The sequence below is a fragment of the Lemur catta genome, chromosome 3 (genome assembly GCF_020740605.2).
Source record: "Lemur catta isolate mLemCat1 chromosome 3, mLemCat1.pri, whole genome shotgun sequence".
In the NCBI taxonomy this organism is placed as follows: domain Eukaryota; kingdom Metazoa; phylum Chordata; class Mammalia; order Primates; family Lemuridae; genus Lemur; species Lemur catta.
Genome location: NC_059130.1, coordinates 53,187,988 through 53,212,212, shown reverse-complemented (window position 1 = coordinate 53,212,212; position 24,225 = coordinate 53,187,988). Strand labels below are relative to the sequence as shown.

General features: G+C 37.0%; 1 protein-coding gene across 1 annotated transcript in view; it reads right to left on the bottom strand.

Annotated features, from left to right (window-relative positions):
* Window positions 1–24,225, bottom strand: part of DIPK1A (divergent protein kinase domain 1A) — a 92,580-nt gene that overhangs the window by 9,141 nt on the left and 59,214 nt on the right. Inside the window, exon 2 of the mRNA XM_045547524.1 lies at window positions 17,770–17,904. Coding sequence (XP_045403480.1) covers window positions 17,770–17,904 — 135 coding nt within the window. The remainder of the gene's footprint in view (window positions 1–17,769; window positions 17,905–24,225) is intronic.

Genomic DNA, 24,225 nt, shown 5'->3' with positions numbered 1-24,225 from the left:
ACCCACACTCCTTAGAGTTTGCTGTGAGAATAAGAGTCATCCCAATAGAGAACAAAAGCCCTCTGCCAGGGGCTGTGGCTCATGCCTGTAATCCTAGCACTCTGGGAGGCCAAGGCAGGAGGATTGCTTGAGGCCAGCCTGAGCAAGATCAAATAGAAAAATTAGCTGGGCTCTGGAGACAGACTGCCCAGGTTTGAGTCCTGGCTTCATCATTTTATAGTTGTGAACAAGTTACTTACAGATATTTCTGTTTCCTTATCTTTGTAATGGATATAACAATTGGTTCTACTTCACAGGGTTATTGTCATGATAATAAATGTCTAGCATTAGTAATGGTGCCTGACACATAGTAAGCATCCAGTAACTGTGAGGTATTGTATTAAAAATTATTATGCATTCAATTCCTGAGCTGTTTTCATCCCAGTGGTAGCATGTCTGCAGTCCCAGCTACTTAGGAGGGGGAGGCAAGAGGATCACTTGAACCCAGAGTTTGAGGTTGCAGTGAGCTATAATGATACTAATGTATTCTAGCCTGGGCAACAGAGTAACAACCTGTTTCAAAAAAAAAAAAAAGAGCCCTACAATGTGCAAAGTGTCAACATCTAGGAGCTATTGCCTTTTAGCTACCAAGAGCAGGGAAGTTCCTGGACAGGACCTTGACCATGAACTGCTTTCTCCTTTGGATTTGGCTATAACTAAGAATATTAGATTTCATCCTCAGAAGAGCAGTGGAGCAATCTAGTTCCTGGATTCAAGTTTAGGGGGCCACATGGAGAGATGCTCAATGCCTTTCTCCCATCTTGTCAACCCTGGGGATTTTTAGGAAATGCGGAAACATCTGTTGGGCATATCTGCTGGTAGGAGACGGCCAGCAATTTCACTGGCATGTTTCTTCACTGATGCAAAGGTGGTGGGGGTTTCGAGGCCTCGTTCAGGAGCTTGAGTGAAACCTCCTGCAGGTATAGTTTAGGATTTCCAAGCAATGTAAATTGTATAGGCCACATTCTCTGACAATCAATCAATAGATAAATAGATAGATAAATAAATGAATGAAAAAAAGGTTGAAGTCCCATAGCTCAAACATGGCCCACTGCAAAAGAAAAGAGAACATAAAATTGTTGAAAAACTGTAAAGGCAAAAAGAAAAAAAAAGTAAAAAGCAAAAACATACAGATATGTTTAGAAACTAAAAAGCATATTCCTAAATAACTTGTAAGTTAAAATAGAAACCACAATGGAAATGCAGAATATTTAAAACTGAACAATAACAAAGGTATATATATCAAAACTTGTGGAAGGCAGTGAAAGCAGTTCTTGGAGGAAAATTTACAGAAATTTCCAAATTTAAATGTGATGATGAAAAAAACGAGACTGAATATAAATAAGTAAGCACTCAACTAAAGATGCTTAAAAAAATCCAAAAATAATGACAACATAGTAAACTCCCAAAAGAAGTAGAAGAAATAAATGCAGCAATTAGTGAAAAAAAATCAACAATAACAAAAGCTAATTCTTTGAAACCCCAAACAAAAAGATAAACCTTTAGCAAGACTGATCATAAGAAGAGAGGAGGTACAAATAAACATTGTTAGGAAGGAAAAGGGTAGTGATAGCGAAAAACAGAAACAACTTTATAGCAATACATTTGAAAGGAACAATTTTTGTAGAAAAATATAAATAATTAAAAAATCATGCAAGAAGAAACAGAAAAGCTGAATAAGACTAGTAAATATTCTAAAAAATTGAATTAGTAACCAAAATCTTTCCCTCCAAAGAAAAACAGGCCAAGGTACAGTCCAGGGAGGACCTCAGGATGCCATCTAGGATGTTGTACTGTTTGTAAGAGGGGAAAATGGATAACAACGTAAATCCCCATCAATAGGAGAATGGTTGAATAAATTGTGGTATATTCATACAATGAAATGCTACACAGTAATTAAAATGAAAGAACTAGGTCCATACATATCAACATGAAAAAATCTTAACAGCATAATGTTAAGTGCAAAAAGCTGCAGAATGATATGGGCAGTATTTTATTTTATTTTATCATTTAATTTCATTTTTTATTTTATTTCTTGAGACAGAGTCTCACTCTGTTGCCTGGGTAGAGTGCCATGGAGTCAGCCTAGCTCACAGCAACTTCAAACTCCTGGGCTCAAGCGATCCTCCTGCCTCAGCCTCCCAAGGAGCTGGGACTACAGGCTCATGGCACCAAACACAGCTAATTTTTTTCTATTTTTAGTAGAGACGGGGTCTCACTTTTGCTCAGGCTGGTCTCCAACTCCTAAACCTCAAGCAATGTTCTCACCTCAGCCTTCCAGAGTGCCAGGATTACAGGCGTGAGCCACCACGCCCAACCAGTACCATTTATTAAAGTTTAGAAACATGTAAACATAAACATACTATATATGTACCTATACACATGTAGTAAAAGTATAAAAACACGATAGCAATAGCTTGCACCAAATTCAAGATGGTGGTTACTCTGGGGAGAGAGGAAGGAGAATACCAGGGAGGATAAAAGGGGCTTCAACTGTACCTGTAATGTTTTACTTCTCTTTAAAAATGAAACTAATATGGCGAAAGTTTAAGATTTGTTAAGAGGTGTAGTAGGTACATGGGTGTTTGTCATGGTGTTTTCTATACGTCAACATTGTTCTAAGAGATTTGTGTGTATACCTCTTTAATCTTCACAATCTCCCTATGGAATAGGTATCACCATTATCTCCATTTTATTGATAAAGCAACTGAGGCAAGGGAGGTTAGGAAACTTGCAGAGAAGGTTAATGGCGGAGCTGGATTCTGAGTCCAGACAGTCTCCAGAGCCTGTCCTTTAGCCAGTAAGGTAAAAGAACTAGAATTACTTATGTTGGAATGGAACAGGCAGAACAGGTTTAATAATGGCTGGGTCAGATGCCTCTCCCCAGTATTCCCACTAAAGGTCTCTGGTCATTCCCTCCACACAAGCAACTCCAACAAGGCCAGGACTTTCATCTTTGTTTCCTTGGGACTTTGCATAATGCCTGACACATAATTTTTTTTTTTTTTTTTTTTTTTGAGACACAGTCTTGCTCTGTTGCCCGGGCTAGAGTGCCGTGGGATCAGCCTAGCTCACAGCAACCTCAAACTCCTGGGCTTAAGCGATCCTACTGCCTCAGCCTCCTGAGTAGCTGGGATTACAGGCATGTGCCACCATGCCCAGCTAATTTTTTTTTCTATATATATATTTTAGCTGATCAAATCATTTCCTTCTATTTTTAGTAGAGACAGGGTCTTGGTCTTGCTCAGGCTGGTCTCGAACTCCTGACCTCGAGTGATCCTCCCGCCTCAGCCTCTCAGAGTGCTAGGATTACAGGCGTGAACCACCGCGCCCAGCCCACTCAATAAATAATCTCGAGAGTGTGTATTTCTTTCCTGGGCCCATATTCTTCCTCCCCTCTTTCCTTATATTACAAAATCTAATATCATTTGTGTTCCTTTTATTTTCCCTGCTAGAAAGTAAGATGATTTGAAGGTAGAGACTCTATCACATTCATCTTTGATCTTTCCCTCCTCTCTAGCACATAGCACAGTTTGGTATTCAAATGTTCAGTGAATGTTAATTAAATAACCAACATAAAGAACATAGTAGGCCAGGCGTGGTGGCTTACGCCTGTAATCCTAACTCTGGGAGGCCGAGGCGGGTGGATTGCTTGAGGTCAGGAGTTCGAGACCAGCCTCAGCAAGAGCGAGACCCTGTCTCTACTAAAAATAGAAAGAAATTATCTGGCCAACTAAAATATATATATATATAAAAAATTAGCCGGGCATGGTGGCGCATGCCTGTAGTCCCAGCTACTCGGGAGGCTGAGGCAGGAGGATCGCTTAAGCCCAGGAGTTTGAGGTTGCTGTGAGCTAGGCTGATGCCACGGCACTCACTCTAGCCCGGGCAACACAGCGAGACTCTGTCTCAAAAAAAAAAAAAAAAAAAGAACATAGTGGTTTTGGCTTTAAAACATCATTGAGGACAAAATTAATACTGCTCCATAAAATCTAAAACATTTTTCTAAAAAGCACAAACCAGGTATTTTATTAGTAAACTTATTCGTAAGCAGTGAAGACCAGTCTGGCATTCAGCTACAAGAATCAGATTATTGTTTTGAGCAAAGGCCTCAAGCCAAACCTGCATCAAAGAGCTTAGTCACAAGGAACAAGCTCTTCAACTTGTGGCTTCTATCACAAACCAAAAGCAAATTTCCAACATGCTTGTATGGAAAGTATGGTTGGCCACATACTGTTTTGTTTTTCAAGCACAGCTATACACACAACGTGTAATCACTGTCAGTAAAATGATCTTCTAAATAAAAATTATAAATAATGTTCAACTTTACAATAGGATAATCAGCAGAAAACATCTAAGGTTTTTCCAGTCCTAAGATGTCATTTACTATGATTTACTAATCACCACCCCTTTGCTCGCACATACTTCACTGTACCAGAAGATGGCACTCTTTGGCTTCATTTGACAAAACCCACCATGTTGAAGGAATAATTTCATAAACTAGGGGAACTGTACCACAAGGGGGCAACAACAATGAACAGATGTATACTACTAGGTTTAAAATAATTTTCTAACATTCATGTTCTAAAAATATATTTCAGACAAACTCATCAATTTCTCTTCACTAAGGGGAAAAAAAAAGCAGAGTTGTGTTCTTAGCAACCCCTGAAAATCTTCCATGTCTCTAGTCAATACCCTCTCCCCATTCTCCCCATCAGCTATTTTGAATCTCCATTTTCTGAACTCTCACTTTATCTTCAACCTCTCATTCTCCCTTTCTACTGATTTCTCTCTTGACCATTAAAGGTGCTCAAATCTCTCTCCCTCTACGCGCGCACACACACACACACACACACACACACACACACACACACACACACGAATCCTCTTTACTCTTTCCTTCCCTTCTGTTATATCACCTGCAATTTACTTCAGAATTCTTCAGCACACATAATACGACATGTGTAAGTTACAGTCCAGGTGCCTCTAATATCCTAGTCAGGAACGCACAGGTGCTTGGCCAGCGTTCTAATCAGGAAGCCAATACTCCAGAGGCAAATACTATAAACACTTCTGCATTTCTTACCTTGATCAAGATTGACCCATTTCTGAGATTTTATGGTTTTCATTTTTTTTATTTTTATGGTTTTTATTTTATGGTTTTTATTTTTTATTTTATTTTATTTTTTTGAGACAGAGTCTTGCTCTGTCACCCGGTTAGAGTGCAGTGGCATTACAAAGCTCACTGTAGCCTCAAACTCCTGGGCTCAAGCAATCCTCCTGCCTCAGCCTCCTGAGTAGCTGGGACTACAGGCGTGGGCCATGATGCCTGGCTAATTTTTCTATTTTTAGTAGAGATGGGGTTTTGCTCTTGCTCAGGCTGGTCTCTAACTCCTGACGTGCAGCGATCCTCTGGCCTCAGCCTCCCAGAGTGCTAGGATTATAGGCATGAACCACTGTGCCTGGCCTTTTTCTGAGATTTTATTAATTAGAAAATTAGGACTTTTATTGGTGAAATTTGTGATTTGTTAAATAGCATGATAAATTATAAATGGATTATAAATGGTAAAATTAAAGGTGTTTAAGGTATGCAGATTGGCTAAAACATGAGATATTCCATACCTTTTCATGAAGAAGGTGTAAGAACCAGTTGGAGCTATAATCTTTATCTTTAGGGAGGTACCTGGAGCTAACAGTTTTACAGTAGATGTTCTCAAACTTAAGGGGAGCTTCAGATCAACTAAAGGGCTTGTTCAAACAGATTGCTGGACCCCAGTCTCAGAGTTTCTGACTCAGTAGATCTTGTGTGAGGCTGAAAGTCTGCATTTATTGCAAGTTCCCAGGTGATACTTATGCTGCTGGTCTAAGACAACATATTTTGAGAATCATTGGTTCAGAATTTCTAGTTGCCTAACACCAACTGTAAGGTAACAGAAATCTGCCTCTGAGGTATCATTGCTTCTGCCTTGAGTAAATCTTTTTTTTTTTTTAATTTCAGAATATTACGGGGTACAAATGTTTTGGCTACATGGATTGCTTTTGTACGGCTTGAGTCCAAGTTATAAATGTGCCTATCACCTAGATAGTATACACTGTATCCATTAGGTATGATTTCACCCATACCTTAAGTAAATCTTTCAGGCAAGTTGACAGAGAACCTAAAAGGACAGAGTTAGAACTTTAATGAGTTTACAGGCAGATTATATGAAATGTTTTGTGACTGCTTATTAATAAATTTGTTTATTGCAAATAAATAAAATGTTTATGACTGAAAAACTGCCTATATGTGTAGCAGAAACTGTTTTCATTATAGCCTAGCAATAATGTTTTATGGGGTCCTCACTTACATCAAACATTTTCAGTGGCTTCCATTTCCTTCCTTCCTTCTTTCCTTTCTTTTTCCCTTTCTTGTCCTTTCACCATTACATACAATGTTTTTGTAGATGTTTTATCAGGTTGAGAAAGTTCCCTTCTATTGTTAGTATGCTAAGAATTTACTGAATTTTGTCAAATGCATCTATTTAGATAATCATATAGTTTTTCTCTTCTATTCCTTGAAGATGGTGATGGGTTTTCAAATGTTGAACAAAACTTTCATTACAGGAATAAATCCTACTTTGTCAGGATCCATTATCTTTCAAATAGAATCTAAGAAGTGTGATTGATCAAACCGGATTAGGTCAATTTAAAATAATTTCCCAGCCAAAGTGGAAGCAACCTAAATGTCCATCAATAGATAAACAGATAAGCAAAATGTGATATATACATACAATGGAATATTAGTCACTCTTAAAAAGTAAGAAAATTCTGATATATGCTACAACATGGGTGAACCTTGAGTACATTTGCTAAGTGAAATAAGCTAGTCACAAAAAGACAAATACCTTATGATTCCACTTGTATGTAAAGTATTCAAACTCAGACCAGGTGCAGTGGTTCATGCCTGTAATTCCAGTTCTTTGGGAGGCTGAGGCAGGAGGACTGCTTGAGGCCAGGCATTTGAGACTAGCCTGAGCAACATAGCGAGTCCCCATCTCTACAAAAAACTATAGGCGTGAGCCACCACGCCCGGCTAAGTGGTGGCGTGAGCCTGTAGTTCTAGCTACTCAGGAGGCTGAGCCAGGAGGATTACTTGAGCCCAGGAGTATGAGGTTGTAGTGAGCTGTGATCGTGCCACTGCACTCCAGTCTGGGAGATAGAGCAAGCTCTTGTCTTCAAATAAATAAATAGATAGATAGATAAATTAATAGTCAAACCTGCAGAAACAGAAAGTAGAATGGTGGTTGCCAGAGGTCGTGGGGAGAGAAAGGGAGTGATTGTTCAATGGGTACAGAGTTTCAGTTCTACAAAATGAAAAAGTTATGAAGACAGTGTGAACATATTTAACACTACACTTAAAAAGGGTTAAGTTGATACGTGTTATATGTATTTTACCACAATTTTAAAAAAACAACAAAAAACCCATTTCCCAGCAGTTTTGAGAAACAGTAGTTTGTATTCACTGACAACTCATTTCCCTCTATCCCAATTCAATCCAACACATGTTGACCTTTGACCCTATAACATTTTGCAAATACTCATAACACTTTTAACAATGAACTCTGAATTGCAAATTTCAATCCTTATATTATTTAACCTCCTTCAGCATTTGTTCTTGTTGATCACACTGCTTAAAAACTCTTTGTTAATGGCTTCTCGCCTCATGTTTTTCTTCTTCTGTGGCAACTCCTTGTGAGTCTTGTTTATGGAGTTCCCTTCCTTTCTCACAATCTTAAATATTACTGTTTCCCAAGGTTTTGTTCTACTTTCTTTGGGTTCTCTGTACAACATCAGGAGTGACATTTACCCCCACAGCTCTGAGGAGTCCTGGCTCTATCCCAGCCCAGTCCTTTCTACTGACCTAAATGCCCAAGTGCTTCCTGGACATCTCTTGTCTCTGTTTGGATAACACAAAGACTTCACACTCAACCTGTCCAAACCTGAATTCACCATCTCCTGCCCTCCTCTCCCCAAGGATGCTTCTTTCTTTTTTCCCTGCCTCGGTGAAAGGTGCTGTCATCCACCCAGGCACTGAGGAAGGAAACTGTGAGTTGTCCTAAATTTCTTCTTCTTCCTCATCCCCCCAAATTCAGTCATCATCAATAGCTGGCAATCAAGTTATTTCCTTCATATCCTTTGAAGCTGTTTCTTCCCCTCCACTCCCACTGTCAATGCCACAGTAAGGCCTCACCCCTTTGTGCCTGAATTAGTACAACTGCCGTAAGACAGATATCCCTGCTTGTGGTGTCTCCTATCCATTCCACCCTCTAAGCTACCACTAGCAAAACTTTTTCTAACACATAAATCTGATCAGTCACTTCCCTGCTTAAAAACTTTCATTGACTCCCTACAGCCCTGAGGGTAAAAGTCAAACTCCTTAACTTGACATAGAAGGCCTGTTATGATTTTGACCTTGCTTACTTCACCACTGTAAACTGCTCCCCGTATTTTGTGCTCTAACCATGGTATTCCTGGAATGTAGCACCATTTCTTATCTTTGTAGCCTTGCACATGCCTCCTTTCTGTCAGCAATGCTTATTCTTCAAAATTCAGCTCAGCTGTAACCTTTTCCAAGAAGACTTCTGAGACTCTCTCCATTAGGGTTGCCCAGTAAAATACTGCATAGGACATACACTGAAAAGTTATTTGTTTATTGGCAATACTTTGGACACACTTATACTAAAAAAAAAAAAAAAAAGTATTCATGGTTTATTTTAAATTCAAATCTAACTGGGCATCCTGTATTTTTATTTGCTACATCTAGCAACCCTACTCCCAGTCTCAGTTATATGTTCCTCCTTTTTATTTTTCCATATTCCTGCTAGTCTATAAGCATCTTCATGGCAGGGACATGTCACAGCTCTGCATCCCCAGGCTTGAGCACAATGCTAATAAAAGCAGATGATCAATGTTTAACTAAAATAATATGGTGTTTTATTGCTGGCCAGTTTCTTCTAACTTGGCTTTAACTCTTAGTCTCTTTATTGTTTCACAGGAATGATGCTAATGATAACAATGATACCGCCTGTCTCAGGATTACAATGAATATCACATGATATAAGAGAGTACAGCATTACACATAAAAGCCACCAGAAATGCTACTATAATTTAACCAATAAGATTATCCTTAGCATAGGGCTTATGTTTGTTAAGATTTTAAATGAACTTGCTCAGTAAATATTTTTCTGTACGTTCACAAAGAAGAGATTGGTAACCTAACCCAAGTTGGCATGAAGGGAAAAGGGCTATACTTTTCCTAAAAGGAAAAAAAATAAGCTTATACTTTAAAAACAGTATGTTCCTAGCAGGATTGGTTCAGTACATTTTAAAAATCAGAATAATGGCACAAAATGAATGTGTCAAGTCAAATAATAATTGATCCTAAGCAAAGGCAAGCTAAATGAATATAGTTAGTTATGTATTACTATCTAATTGAAAACATGGTTCTACATATCTTAAATTTGGTATAGCTAAAGCTAGTTGTTTTAAGCAATAAACCATTATCCCTAGAAATTGAATTTCAAAAGAGACTGTAATAAAATTTGGAGGCCCTTTCATCTTTTCATATTTCCATTTTAAAGGGTGTGTTCATGTAACAGTCACAAAGGCTTGCTAGAGTGGTGCAGTAAGTAATTCCTCATTACTGCCCTGGTAGAACCTTACAACTCTCAATCACAGAGGAACATGTCAGAAGATACCAATATTAAACAATGTGGTCTTGAGAAATGTATAGAAGGGAAGATTCCTCCCTGCCTCTTTTTCTTCCTTTTTAAAGGACCCAGCAAACAAAATATACTGTGTCAAGGGAATCTTACCTACAGAGTCAAACTGTGCAAATTTCTTTATGGTTAGGCACCAAACAGGATTTGCTGAAATAATGAATTAGTGATTTCTATAATCAGGAAAGTGTACAATGAATTATAAAGCATATTATATAATTAGCTTGGTGAAAAAAGAAAAAAGCATAACAGGAAAAAAATGAATCCTTCCAAGCACACACCTAAGTAGGGTTCGTGGTTTGCTCTCATTTTTAGAGACCTATCTCTAAACAAAGAAGGAGAGAACACAGTTCTCATTCCTTACGAGTTTCATGCATTTACCTTGGCTTTTCTGGGTGAACCACCCCAGTCTATTTCCCTTCTCAGAGTTTTAAAAGCCTATTATCCATTTCACCAGAGTTAAGCCCTAAATAATGGATGATGATAGCGGAAAGTTACATACTTTTTTAAAACTGAGAACAATACACTTGAATTCAAACTGCAAATCAACATACAATGTGCAAGATTAATCTCAGTTTTGGCTCCTACCTTATAGCATTACCCTATAGCATTACCCTAAATCTTTTAATAAAACGTATCCATTGGTTAGTGAAAACACCTTGGGGAAATAATACTAACATTCTGTAGTGATTTCCAATGTTGGAATGATAAGCAATATATCTGATTACTAGATTAGACTAGTTTATATACAGTACATATATACTGTATATTTACATCAAATACATATATGATTTGTTAAATATTCTGTTTGTTTTTAAAATTTACTATAAAAAGACAAAAGAGGAAAATATATTAATTCATAGGCAGCAAAAAGGACCAACCATGGCTGTGGTTCAAGGGCTACTAATACATGGTTCTGGGAATTCTCTGGTCTGTTAATCAGCATCTTGTTCTTTGGGATAAAAGTGCTAAGGAAAGCCTGGTTTATAATTAGAAGGAGAAAGACTCCTTAGTGTTTTACAAATTCTTTTTATTCTATAAGGCCCTGCAGAAGTTCTGTCACATCTATGAAGCCTTTCTCCACCATTCTACCTACAATAATCTTTCTATTCATCAATGCCTTCTTTCTTTATATTTTTGTAGTACAAGTATTTGTAGTACAAACTAAATAATTTTAACCTGATGTGAAGGTCTTTTGATGTAGCAACTCAGCTAGGTTACTGAAGCAACCAACCTAGGTGGTTGCTGTAAAGGTATTTTGCAGATGTAATTGAAGTCCATAATCAGTTGACTTTAAGAGAGATTCTCCTACATAATCTCGGTGGGCCTGATGCAATCAGTTGAAGGGTCTTAATAGCACTGCTGAGGGTTCTCTGATGAAGAAGAATTTCTGCTGACAGATAGCAGCTTTAGCTCATGCCTAGGAGTTCCCGCGTGGCCTTCTTGACACTTAGCAGCCTACCTCATGGATTTTAGCTTCGTCTAGGCAGCCTCCACAACTGCATAAGCCAATTCCTTACAGTAAATTTTTTTTTTTTTTTTGAGACAGGGTCTTGCTCTGCTGCCAGAGCTAGTGTGCAGTGGCATCATCACAGCTCACTGCAACCTGAAACTCCAGGACTGAAGTGATCCTCCTGCCACAGACTCCTGAGAAGCTGGGACTATGGGTGCATGCTACCACACCTAGCTAATTTTTCTGTTTTTCGTAGATATGGGGTCTCACTATGTTGCTCAGGCTGGTCTCTATCTCCTAGGCTCAAGCAATCTTCCCACCTCGGCCTCTCAAAGTGCTGGGATTACAGGCGTGAGCCACTGCACCCGACCTAAATCTCTTTATATTGGTTTTGCTTCTCTGGCTGAACCTTCACTGATACGCCTGATTATATGACGTGTGTGTGTGTGTGTGTGTGTGTGTGTGTGTGTGTGTCTGTCTGTCTGTCTGTCTGTCTTATCGTCCCAGTCAGACTCCAGGGCAGGAACTTGAGAATATAACAATAATAATAATTGTTATTATTATTGTTTATTGAATACTTACCATGTGTTGGGCATAGTGTTATGCCTTTCATTATACATGAACTCATTTTATCTTTACAACCACCTGATGTGAGAACATTATTAATCTCCATTTTACAAAGGCTAAATAATTTGCCCAAGCTTATACAGCTCAGAAATGGCAAAGATGGAACTCAAACCTAAAGCTCTTTTATTCTAATGCTTATGCTCTTAACCACTAAAAAGATATGATCCCTCACACACAAATGGAGAGAGAGGGAAAAAGATAGAGACATGCAGAGAAGAAGAAGGCTATGTAAGCCAAGAAAGACCATGCCTGTTAAATATGTAAACTGCTTATTACACTCTGCTGATAACTTGTCTTTCCCAACTCCTAAACAATGCTCTCAGTTTGGAGGGAATGCTTTAAATGGGATGGCTACATTAATCTTCTAGGAAAATTTCTGAATTACAAAGTTATGGCTACAGGGATAACAAATACTAGGGTAATTGCCCCAGGCCAAATGAAATAAAGTCAAGGACTTGAGAACCCTCTCTATATTCAGTAGATATGTCAGAGCATCACTCAGTGTTATGCTGTCAGGTAAATTGGTTCAATGCCTCTTTATCATCATAAAATCTGTGATGCAGGTAGGGCAGAGATACTTTTCTCACCTGTAAAATGGACTTAAAGCAAGCCTATGAGGTTACTTCCTCAAAGTCATACAGTGTGTACAAGGGAAGGTGAAGCTGGTGCTTTGACTCCCGACTAGTACTTTTTCCAATAGACTGACAGGACATGGTTGAGCTACTGATAATCAAGAAGTTCCTCATCTGTGGTAGATTACACCACACGTATTTTTAACATTTTTAAAATATACATGGTGTGACTAAAGTAATGAGACAGATTTGCATTGGTCATACATGAAACCAACCAGATTTCTCAAGCTTGCTCCCCTCTTTGGGCATTTGTACTCACTGTCCTTCCTCCTTAAATGCTTAAATTTTCACACAATTGCTTCCTTCTCTTCAGGTTCTAATTCAAAATGTCATCTTTTCAGGAAGGCTTTCTCAACCACTCTGGTTAAAGTAGCGTGCCCTCGCCATTCTCTACTAAATATTGCTCTCACATCTTTTCTCATTGCACTTGTCAATGCCTGAGTTATTTGTTTACTTGTCTTTTGTCTTTATTATACACATTCCACTATAAGACTGTAATCTTCTTAAAGCATGAACTTTGTATATCTTGCTTACCACTATATCCCCAGCATCTAGAATAACTTAGATGTACTAGGTGTTCAATACATGTTTGTTGACTGATATCGCTTCTAAAATAGATTATACTCTTTATATGATTGTTGTATGATAGTAGTTACCTTGAAAATAAATATTAAATTATTAAGAATATGAAAAGAGAACTAGAGGAAAGTTAAAAGCAACACTGCTAACTTTCAAAGGGAATAAAAGAACCCATACTTTTAAATTCTAGCAAATAATATTTGTGCAACCTCTTTTGGATCCTCTGTACTTCTTTATATTCTTCCTTAGTTCACAAAGATGAAACCGAGGGTTTTGAAGGAGTCAAACCTATACACAGGATACTGTAATCCTTTATTGAGTACATTTTTGCTAAATGTGGTTTTGAGATAATACAGTTTTATATTTACATACCTAAAATTCAAAATGAGCAATTTTATTATATGTTTTGCAAGTATCTGTTTGAATCTTCAATTTCAATTTTCTTGGTATATATACCTAGAAGTGGATTTGCTAGATCATACGGTAATCTATGTTTCACATTTTGAGAAACCTCCATACTATCTTCCTGATTCTTTTTTACATATTACAATTCTCTGTTGAAATTATCCATTGTTTAATCTATTTCCTCTACTTTCTTTTCTATTTAATTGAACGTGAATATAGTTATTTTTATATCCTTTTTGAATAACTCTAATATCTGGATCATCTGCAGATCTGCTTCTATTGTCTGTGTTTATCTCTTGGTTTTTGATCATGTTATCTCATCTTTTGGCATTCCCTGTAATTTTTTACATAATGTCTCCAGAAAGGGTTTCTCTTCCCTCTAGTAGGCAAATGTAATGGTAGCTTATCACCTTAACCTAATTAAGGGCTGTGTTGAGGCTGGGTTGTAGTTCTGGTAAAGCTCAAGCTACTTATGTCCAAGGGCATAGCCTTTCAGGCTTTTTAACTGAGAGTCTGGCATTCATTGAGGCTTCTCCCTCTGGCAGGTTCATAACTCTAATCTGTATCTTGTGAGACTGCCAAAATGTCTGACCAGCTTTTCAAAGGCTCTCCAGTGAGATTTTTAGCCTCCCATTCTGCAGGGCCCCAAGAATTGGCAAATATCCCATTGGAATACTGGTTGTATGCATGAAGTTCCCCTCATTTTCCACAAAGGTGCTGCTGGTTTCTTGTTCCCAGAAACGACTCTTTGTTAGTATAGAGTTCTGCTTCTCAGAGCCCTGCCCTTGCCCAGAATCAGTAAATTCCCCCAGGGCAAAAAAAGCTACAAAAGTCAGCTCACCATTCTAAGGTTCTTTCAGTTCTCTTATTCCTGGGGTTCATCCCTTCAGGTTCCTAGCCCAAAGCATGGTATGCTAGGGTTCCCACCCTTGGTTAGATCTGGACTAGGTTTTTATTTCCCGAGTCCAGAAGACTGTGTAGTTCAAGTCATATGTCTTTAGGCAAAATAAGCCACAAAAACCAGGCTCATCTCTCTCAAATCTTATCCTCTCTCAGATCTTGATGAAGTGATTCCTCCCCATTTTGTTAGAACTTTGAAGCTTGAAGATATACTTTTAAAATATATCCTGTTTACTTTTTAGTTCTAATCCTAATTCCTATGCAATATTAGTACTATCTTAGCTTAGTACAATTGACCTTAGTACTACTATTTATGGTAGATTTTAAGAATACAATCCAAAATACAGAGTAACTACAATTTTTCTGAAGCCAGTCTTAGGAGAATCACGTATATTCAGACTTACAAATCTTTTCCATTTGTTCAGTTTTAGTAAGATTATGCTAGAATTATGTTCTGTTTTCTCTTTTTTTGAGACAGGATCTCGCTCTGGCACTCAGGCTGAAGTACAGTGGCATGATCATAGCTCACAGCAATCTCAAACTCCTAGGCTCAAGCAATCCTCTTGCCTGAGCCTCCTGAGTAGTGGGAATACAGACATGTGCCATGACACCCAGCTAATTTTTCTATTTTTTGTAGAGATGGGGTCTTGTGTTGGCTGGTCTTCAACTTCTGCCTTTAAAGCAATCCTCCTGCCTTGGTCTCCTAAGGATTACTGGCGTGAGCCACTGCGCCCAGCCTGTTTTCATTTCTTATAAATTAAAGGGAAATTAAATTAAAGTGCAAAATAAGGAGGCACTTCAACTATAATTTACTCATGACAGAATATATACCAATATATGCCTTGCATTTGAAGGATATCATATCAATACAAGGTATTTAAAAGCATATCCATTTTGTTTTGGCTTAATCTTTATTTTGGAACAGTATTTCTATTACCAGATGATATTAACAGGTCTTCCTGGGAGGGTATGGCAGGGATGCATTTTTTTCTGATCAAGTATATTTGCTCTCTTGGAGATCTATAACACACATTAGTATATTAAAGATCCTAAGTAAAGTCCATAGTAAAGTCAGCTATTTATCTTTGTTTAGCCCTCTTTTTTGAAATATATCTGACCAGGGAAATATTTTATCCATGGAATACTTATCAATGTGACCGAAGGTACCTAGTTTGAGAAAAGTTGCCTACAGAAATGGAAATAGACATTTCAAATAGTTTTGGTTATTTGTATGTTATTATTATAAGCAATTATATAACTCCTGCTTTTTCCTTTTTCTTTTTCTTTTTTTTTTTTTTAATTTTATTTTATTTATTTATTTTTTTTGAGACAGAGTCTCACTCTGTTGCCCAGGCTACAGTGCTGTGGCGTCAGCCTAGCTCACAGCAACCTCACACTCCTGGGCTCAAGTGATCCTTCTGCCTCAGCCTCCCAAGTAGCTGGGACTACAGGCATGCGCCACCATGCCCAACTAGTTTTTTCTATATATTTTTAGTTATCCAGCTAATTTCTTTCTATTTTTAGTAGAGATGGGGTCTCGCTCTTGCTCAGGCTGGTCTCGAACTCCTGACCTTGAGCAATCCTCCCGCCTCGGCATCCCAGAGTGCTAGGATTACAGGTGTGAGCCACCACGCCCAGCCTCTCCTTTTTCAGTGAAGGTGAACAGCTTGAGTTTTGTGGGTTTTTGTTAGCTACAGTAAACCATAACTTCTTTTGTCAGTCTTTTGTGACATAGGGTATCAGAAAGAGTATGAGCTGTATATAGAATTATGATCAAATTCTGGTTCCATCATCTTGGGAAAATTCTTCTCTTTCTGGGTCATATTTCTTTATCTATAAAATGGACTTGGGGTGTTTCATAGTATTATTTTAAGGATTAATGAACATCTAAAGTATCTAGAACATTTATTGGCCCCAGAAGTTTCTATTATCTTAAAATTCCTCAAGGATCTGGAATGGCCAACTGTGATAGACATAGAGTTGACATCTTTAAACCATGATTTGGGACTCTTCTTTACTAATTCGTTCCCCTGCTTCTTTTCTTTTTTTCTTTTTTTTTTTTGAGACACAGTCTCACTCTGTTGCCCAGGCTAGAATGAGTGCCATGGCATCAACCTAGCTCACAGCAACCTCAAACTCCTGGGCTCAAGCAATCCTACTGCCTCAGCCTCCCAAGTAGCTGGGACTACAGGCATGTGCCACCATGCCCAGCTAATTTTTTCTCTATATATTTTTAGCTGGCCAGATAATTTCTTTCTATTTTTAGTAGAGACGGGGTCTCGCTCTTGCTCAGGCTAGTCTTGAACTCCTGAGCTCAAGCGATCCACCCGCCTCGGCCTCCCAGAGTGCTAGGATTACAGGCGTGAGCCACTGCGCCCCTGGCCCCCTGCTTCTTATATTAGTAATTTCTCCCTTGCCCAGTTAAGAGACTGTAACATTCCTGGGGAATAATCGTTTTTTAATCTTGACTGATAGAGTACCTAGTATGAAATATTTATTTTCTTAGAATTTTGGGAAGCTTTAGGTCTCCTTGTCTTATGTTCCCATGCAACTATCACCGTAATATTTGACCTATATTACTGTAATTACTCATTTCTTCCCTGTTCAACTGTAAGTTTTCTAAGGTTAAGGACATCTTATTCCCTACTATATGCACACACCTAGCCACTGGCCTGGGTAAAGCGTAACCATTCAATAATTGTAGAATCTTTAATAAGTGAATAATTGGGATCCTCCAAATCATTATTATTAAAAATATAAGTATAAGATGAAGTGTTTTAATATTATTTATATTAGAAGGTATGGATAAAAACAAGGAGTTAAATTTACTTGAAATCCTTAAACATTTAAAATATTAGTGCTATGGAACCAATAATCACTATTAGAAATCTTAGACTGATTCAGAGATTTTCCTGAGATATATCCAATCATTAGGATAAAAATTAAATAATCAATACACTTATATGCTTTTTTGATAAATTTTGATATTCAAGAATGACTCCATTTATTTAAAAGATGTATTCCAAAAAGGTTGCCTATAAATAATACTTTTATACTCTAAACATTAAAAAACCAATCTGATTAGAATAAACTAAACTTCAAATCTATTTAAAAAACAAAAATCGTTCTTTGTAATGAGGATGCTCCCACACTGACTTATCTATATTATATACTTAAAATTCTGAATACTGGAATTTTCCAAGTGAGGAAAACTCCTACTAATTTGGTCATATCAAAAAGCTAAGAAGTTGAACACAATTATCATGTCAAATTTACTTCAATTTTTGAAAATACTTATTAGTAAATACATTAAGTAGTAAATATAGCTTGTTATTAACGGACTTTTCAGTAAACTAGGAAATACAAAAATACTTACTATTATTTTTTTACAGTCCTTTCCTCTGCATAATTCTGTATAGGTAGAATACTGCACATATATAATCCAGCTTCCAACAAAAACCACCAACCAGGAAAAGAAAAGATATTTCATCCGTACATATGAGAAGCGAGCCTGTGAGTAAAAGAGCACATAACAATCATTCATTCAACACCAAGTCAGCATTCACTGTCCTAGAATGCGATTTTCTCCTCTTTCTTAGAATAACTCAATATATATTCTAGGCTTTCATATGTCAATTCTAGAACAAAGTGTACTTTCACCGAGTCCAAACAGCACTGGTCTTAAAAAAGGAAGCTCCTTGGTCCTGCCAAGGAAAGGGGGAACAAAATATCCTTTAAGATGTATAACCTTTCACATACCACCATCATCAAAAGCTACTTATGAAGCACAAGCACATGTACCATGCTACCCTGAGCATCATGTAAGATCAGGTAGAAAGACACAACTCCCATTTATTAGGAGTTTACAAAAGACTGTTTCACATAAGAATCTTAAAGGTCTTTATGAATAATCATGATAAAAATAATTTTGTTTTAAAGACATAAGAACAGAGAATCTGGTTATTTATCTAATGTCTCATAGTGACAGCCAGAATAAGAAATTAAACTCCACAGTCATTCCCATTTCCCTATTGTATTCACCCGGGCTTTATGCTCTTTCTGTTCAACTAACCAAATGTTTCATCTAATGCACATTCTGGAAACCGAGGAGAATGTTACAACTATTAAAGGAGAAATGACCGGAGAAGAAGGGTTAAGATATATTAAGAATAAATTACTCTTTGTATGTCAACTTATAAAGCCACACAATAGGACCTTCTTTGCATTATTTTGCTTCCAGTGCTCTGGTATCTTACTGCAACTTGGGCTGGTTGTGCCTTTTCTCTATCAACCACATATCAAACAGTTTAATGAAAGTGACAGCTGGTGAAGATAATTTGACATTTATTTTTTGGGTCTGGAGCTCCAATGGTTTGGTTTTATAAACAGTAGAATTGAGGACTACGAAGAGAATTGAGCAGAATAAATTAAAGATATGTAAACAAACAATGAAAAGCTAGTTTTGCTTTTACAATCACGAGCCAGTTTCTCACACTGGGAAACAGTAGGATACTGTGAGCACTGTGAGCATGCAAAGAAAGCAGAAAGAGATGAAAGAAACATAAGTGCACCTGCAGAAGACAATGAGTGCAAAGGAAAAAGAGACTCAGGAAATACTGAATTCTGTTGGCCCTTTCTGTGGTTTAGATATCTTTGTGAGGTTAACAGATGGTGTATCCCAGTACCAAAAAGCTTGAGTATAATGAATTCACAGTTAAATAATAGGTCTTTGAGCTTTATTATTAAAATTAAAAAGTGCCTTTAATGCAAAATATTTTTTGTATAGCTCTCAATGCACTCAGTAAAAAGAAAATTCAAATAGAACTCCAAATTAATCACATAAACGGCAATGGAGTATATACCAAGGAGTTTGTTTGAGACATGTAAGATTACTTGGCCCTAATAAGAGGTCTGTTCATCAGATAGAAATTGACATGTACTAGTATTGTGAGCCTAAATAAGATTAAATGATATAAGGCCTACAGAACATAAGCACATTGCTGAGCACATAGTAAATACTCCACAAATGTCAGTTAAATCAATTTGCAAGTCACTGAGCAAGAGCTCAACAATGCTGTCAGTGGCTACCATCTTCTTTTTGAACTTGTCAAAAAGAAAACTGAATCTGAATCTGATCAAGCCAGTTTACAAGAAATACAGGAGACAGAAGAACACAAATGACACTTAAGTAAATGACACTATGAGAATACAATCAGCAAACTCCAGGCTGGGGGAAACACTGCAATACAAACAACCCAGTTTCTTCAACAAATAAATTACAAGGTGGAGGAGGAAGAAGGGGAAACTTAAAGATTAAAAAATATTTATGCAATATATCAAATAATTACACCATGTGGATCTTTTTGAGTCTTGATTCAAATGAAAAACTTTTAAAAAATGACATTCATGAGACAATGGAAATTTTGAAGAATGACAGGATACTTGATGTTAAAGGATTATTTTAATTTTTTAGGTGTGATAATGATTGTAGGGTAATATTTAAATATTTTGCTTTTCTCTTTCTCTCAATGAGCTACATTTTTCTATTTCCTCTGGCATATGTTTAAACTGAAGAACATCCTGTGAACTGGTTTGCCCGATGGATGACTGCTTGTCATGATAAAGAATGCCAAAAATTCTGGAGAGGAAGTTAGATTAATGATGTTCCAGGCAGGGCCCTGGGCATCACTTGCTGTAGATATAATGAGAAAAGGAGTGAAACACATTTTTATTCCAGCATGCCATGGAAAATTGCTGTGATTTGGGGATAACACAAAATTGTGAAAGGACCTTCATGTGTCCTTTAATATCTGCAGATCCTGCAGCCTTACATTTTAAAATAATGATTGGAGAAAGAAACAGCTGTAAATTACATCTGTAGCTATTAACTAATTTTATTTCCCTGAGTGGCTCTCGCCAAAATGTTTCTAGTGATCTGTTCTGTACCAATTACCTAGACAATCTTATCTTTGATTAAGAAATATAGCCTGACCTTTTTATTTATGCTGAACTATCTGAAATTACTGCCTAGCAGCTTTTTTAATCTGCAGATTTTGGGCCTAGCTATTAATGGTATATTACTTTGTTCCAAATTATGCCCTGAAAAGCATGATAAGAATTTTAGTAAATGCACCATGGTCAACTGCCATCAATTTTGCCCCCTAGGGCTGTGGTCTCCAACCCCTGGGCTGTGGCCAGGTACCTTCGTGGGCTGTTAGGAACCCAGCGAGGCATCATCATAGCCTGAACTCCGTCCCCCTCACCCCTGTCTCCCAACCACCCCCCCACCCGCCACTGCACCCCCCAGCACCCCTCCATCCGCCAGTCTGTGGAAAAACTGTCTGCCATAAAACTGGTCCCTGGTGCCAAAAATGTTAGGGACCACCCCTAGGGGACAGCTGGCAATGTCTGGAGACATTTTTGGTATCACTAGTAGAGACTGCTACTGGAATCTTGTTGAGTAGCAGCCAGAGATGCTGCTAAACATCCTACAATATGTAGTATAGCTCCCTCAAAACAAAGCTTTATCAGGCCCAAAATATCCATGGTGCTGTGTTGAGAAATTCTGTATTATGGTTACACAATAAAATGAAAACAAAACTTAAGGGGTTGAAAGAATCAGATTTGTGTGACATTATCATTTTATTTTAAATTAGCCTTTATGCATAAACTATTACTAATTTTAAAAATATAGTGACATCGCTCTGGAAATAACAGAAGCAGTTCTTTATGACTAAAGTAAATAATCATCAATCTTTTATTGTAAATAAAATCATCAGAGATGGAAAATATATACATGATGACACAAATTTTACCCATTCCACTCTAAATAATAGTGATACATTGCCTCCTTTTTGTATTGCTTGATCTCATTGTGATAACTTGTTTTAAAACAGATCTGAAAATCTTTGATCTTGTTTATATACATATATATATATTTTTTTTTTTTTTTTTTTTTTTTGAGACAGAGTCTCGCTGTGTTGCCCGGGCTCGAGTGAGTGCTGTGGCGTCAGCCTAGCTCACAGCAACCTCAAACTCCTGGGCTTAAGCGATCCTCCTGCCTCAGCCTCCCAAGTAGCTGGGATTACAGGCACGTGCCACCATGCCCGGCTAATTTTTTCTATATATATTTTTTAGTTGGCCAGATAATTTCTTTCTATTTTTAGTAGAGACGGGGTCTCGCTCTTGCTCAGGCTGGTCTCGAACTCCTGACCTCGAGCGATCCACCCGCCTCGGCCTCCCAGAGTGCTAGGATTACAGGCGTGAGCCACTGCACCCACCCTTGTTTATATAATTTTACATTAAGTTTTTAAAATAGGCAAAAAGGGGTAACACTAAAATTTAGCCATTTAAAACTACTTCTATTACTTATGTTTTTCATATTAACATCTTTCACAAACATATAAAGCACAAAGTCCCATTTACTTTACCCCTAAATACTCCATATACAGATGATATTAATTTTGAGGACTAGAAGAAAAATATGTATCATCTTTACTTTTGCCTACAAATATTTTGCTTAACATATTTAGTGACTCAGAAAATATAAAAAATTGATAAGGTTATCACTTGCAAAAGCTCAACTATAATTATTCTATCATTTCATAGAAAAAGCCTAGAAACATGTGTTTGCCCTTTTTATTCAATTTTTTCAATTGCCAGTTATTCTGCAATAATCTTCAAAAACATTTTTATTGTTATAGTGATAACATTGTAACTAGCTGACTTTTATAGCATTATTTAGGAGAAATCTTGTTTAAAAACACTAGTTAAAATTATTTACTCATATCCTCAAATATAACTTTTACCATTGTCTTTAAATTCCAGATATTTGTAATAATAATACTTTTGAAAAACATGCTAGCTGTATAAAACAGAGATATCAAGAAACCATTTAATAGGGTAGATATTTTCATGCACATCTCAACACATTAATTAAACTTTATTTGGAATGGATTCTCTACCCTCATTAAAGAGTGTCTCACTGCCAGTTGGAGGGCTACTGGAAAACCATTAAGTTCTAAATGTACCAAATTTAAACTGTTCTAGTGATAATTTTCAGAAACATCAAGAGACAACTATGAAATGCAATCAAAGAAAAACAAAAAAAGAACTTTTATGTCATTCCAAGCATGAAAAATACTGAATTTTAAAATTTAAAATAATGAAAAGGTCTTAAAAATGTCTGTCCTCCCCAGTTTTTTTGAGCATCAAAAATGCTTTTTTATGACAAAACTTTGAATAAGAACTCCTTGTCAAAGGGCATTATTAGTCTACTGGTCAGAGTTTTAGCATTCTTATCTTTGCAAGAGGTGAATTTTCACATTTGTAGAAAGAATCTTAGTTGTTCTCTGATCAACAACCTAAACATTTTATTTGCATGAGCATATTTTCTGATTTGATTTCATGAATACTCTAGAAATAAAGTTTCAACAAGGAGCAGATAATTTTCACATTTTCTCTAAATGCTGATTCCTATTTCTTATGCTTAGAAGCTGACAGCATAAAAATGCCAAGAACACCTGGGGAATTAATTGCATTGAGGTGATTCTCAAGCCTGTGACTCGGCTCAACAGCAAAACACTATTTCAAAGAAGTGTCAGAGTATTGGAACATGCTCATGATATATTGAGTGGAAAAAAATCAGGTTTCAAAATCACATATATGGTATGTTCCCAATTCTGTAATCCCAGCACTTTGGCAGGCTGAAGCTGGAGGATTGCTTCAGACCAGGAGTTCGAGACCAGCCTGGGCAACATATCAAGACCTCATCTGTATAAAAAAATTAAAAAATTAGCCAGGTGTTGTAGTGTACACCTGTAGTCCTAACTACTTGGGAGGCTGAGGCAGAAGGATCACTTGAGCCCAGGAGTTTGAGGTTGTAGTGAGCTATGATCATGCCACTGCACCCCAGCCTGAGTGACAGAGTGAGATCCTGTCTCTAAAAAAAATGAAGAGAGAGAGAAAGTCACTAACAAACTTTAGAAACTGCAAGGAAATAAAACAAAATGTCAAGGGTGGTTATCTGAAAATGTGGTGAGATTATGGATGATTTTTATTTCTCTTCTCCATTACACAAATTTTCTATAAAGAATAAGTATTACTTTTTTAATCAGAAAGAATTACATATTTGTATATATGTGTTTAATGTACATATTTTAAAATATATCTCTAGGATCTAGAAGTCTCTTGATTGCTTTAAAAATTTTTACTGTGAAATATATAGAATTGTTTAAAATACATAAATATAGCTTGGATTGTAATTATAAAGCAAATATCTATGTAACTATCACTTGGGTTAAAATATAGAATTTTCTAGTATTTTCGCTGACTCCCATCTTCCCCTCCCCAATAAAGGTTTAATTAACATGTTCCTGACTTCTATGATAATCATTTATGTGCTTTTATAAGTAGCTTAACCACTCACCATGTATTGCTAAAATGTAGAGTTTGATGGTGATTGCTCTTCAACTTTATGTAAATAGAGGCACACACAATATATATTCTATTTTAACTTGTATCCTTCTGTCAGCATTATATTGTGAGATTCATCCACGCTGATGCATATAGCCAGTTTGTTCCTTTTCTTTTTTCTTCCTTTTTTTGAAACAAAGTCTCACTCTGTTGCCTGAGCTAGAGTGCAGTAGGGTGATCATGGCTCACTGCAACCTCAAACTCCTGGGCTCAAAGTGATCCTCCTGCCTCAGCCTCCCGAGTAGCTGGGACTATAGGTGCATGTCACCATGTTCATTTTCTTTACTTTAGATTAATATTCCACTGATTTTTCTGTAGGCAATCTTTTTAGTTTTATACACAACCAATATAAAAATAT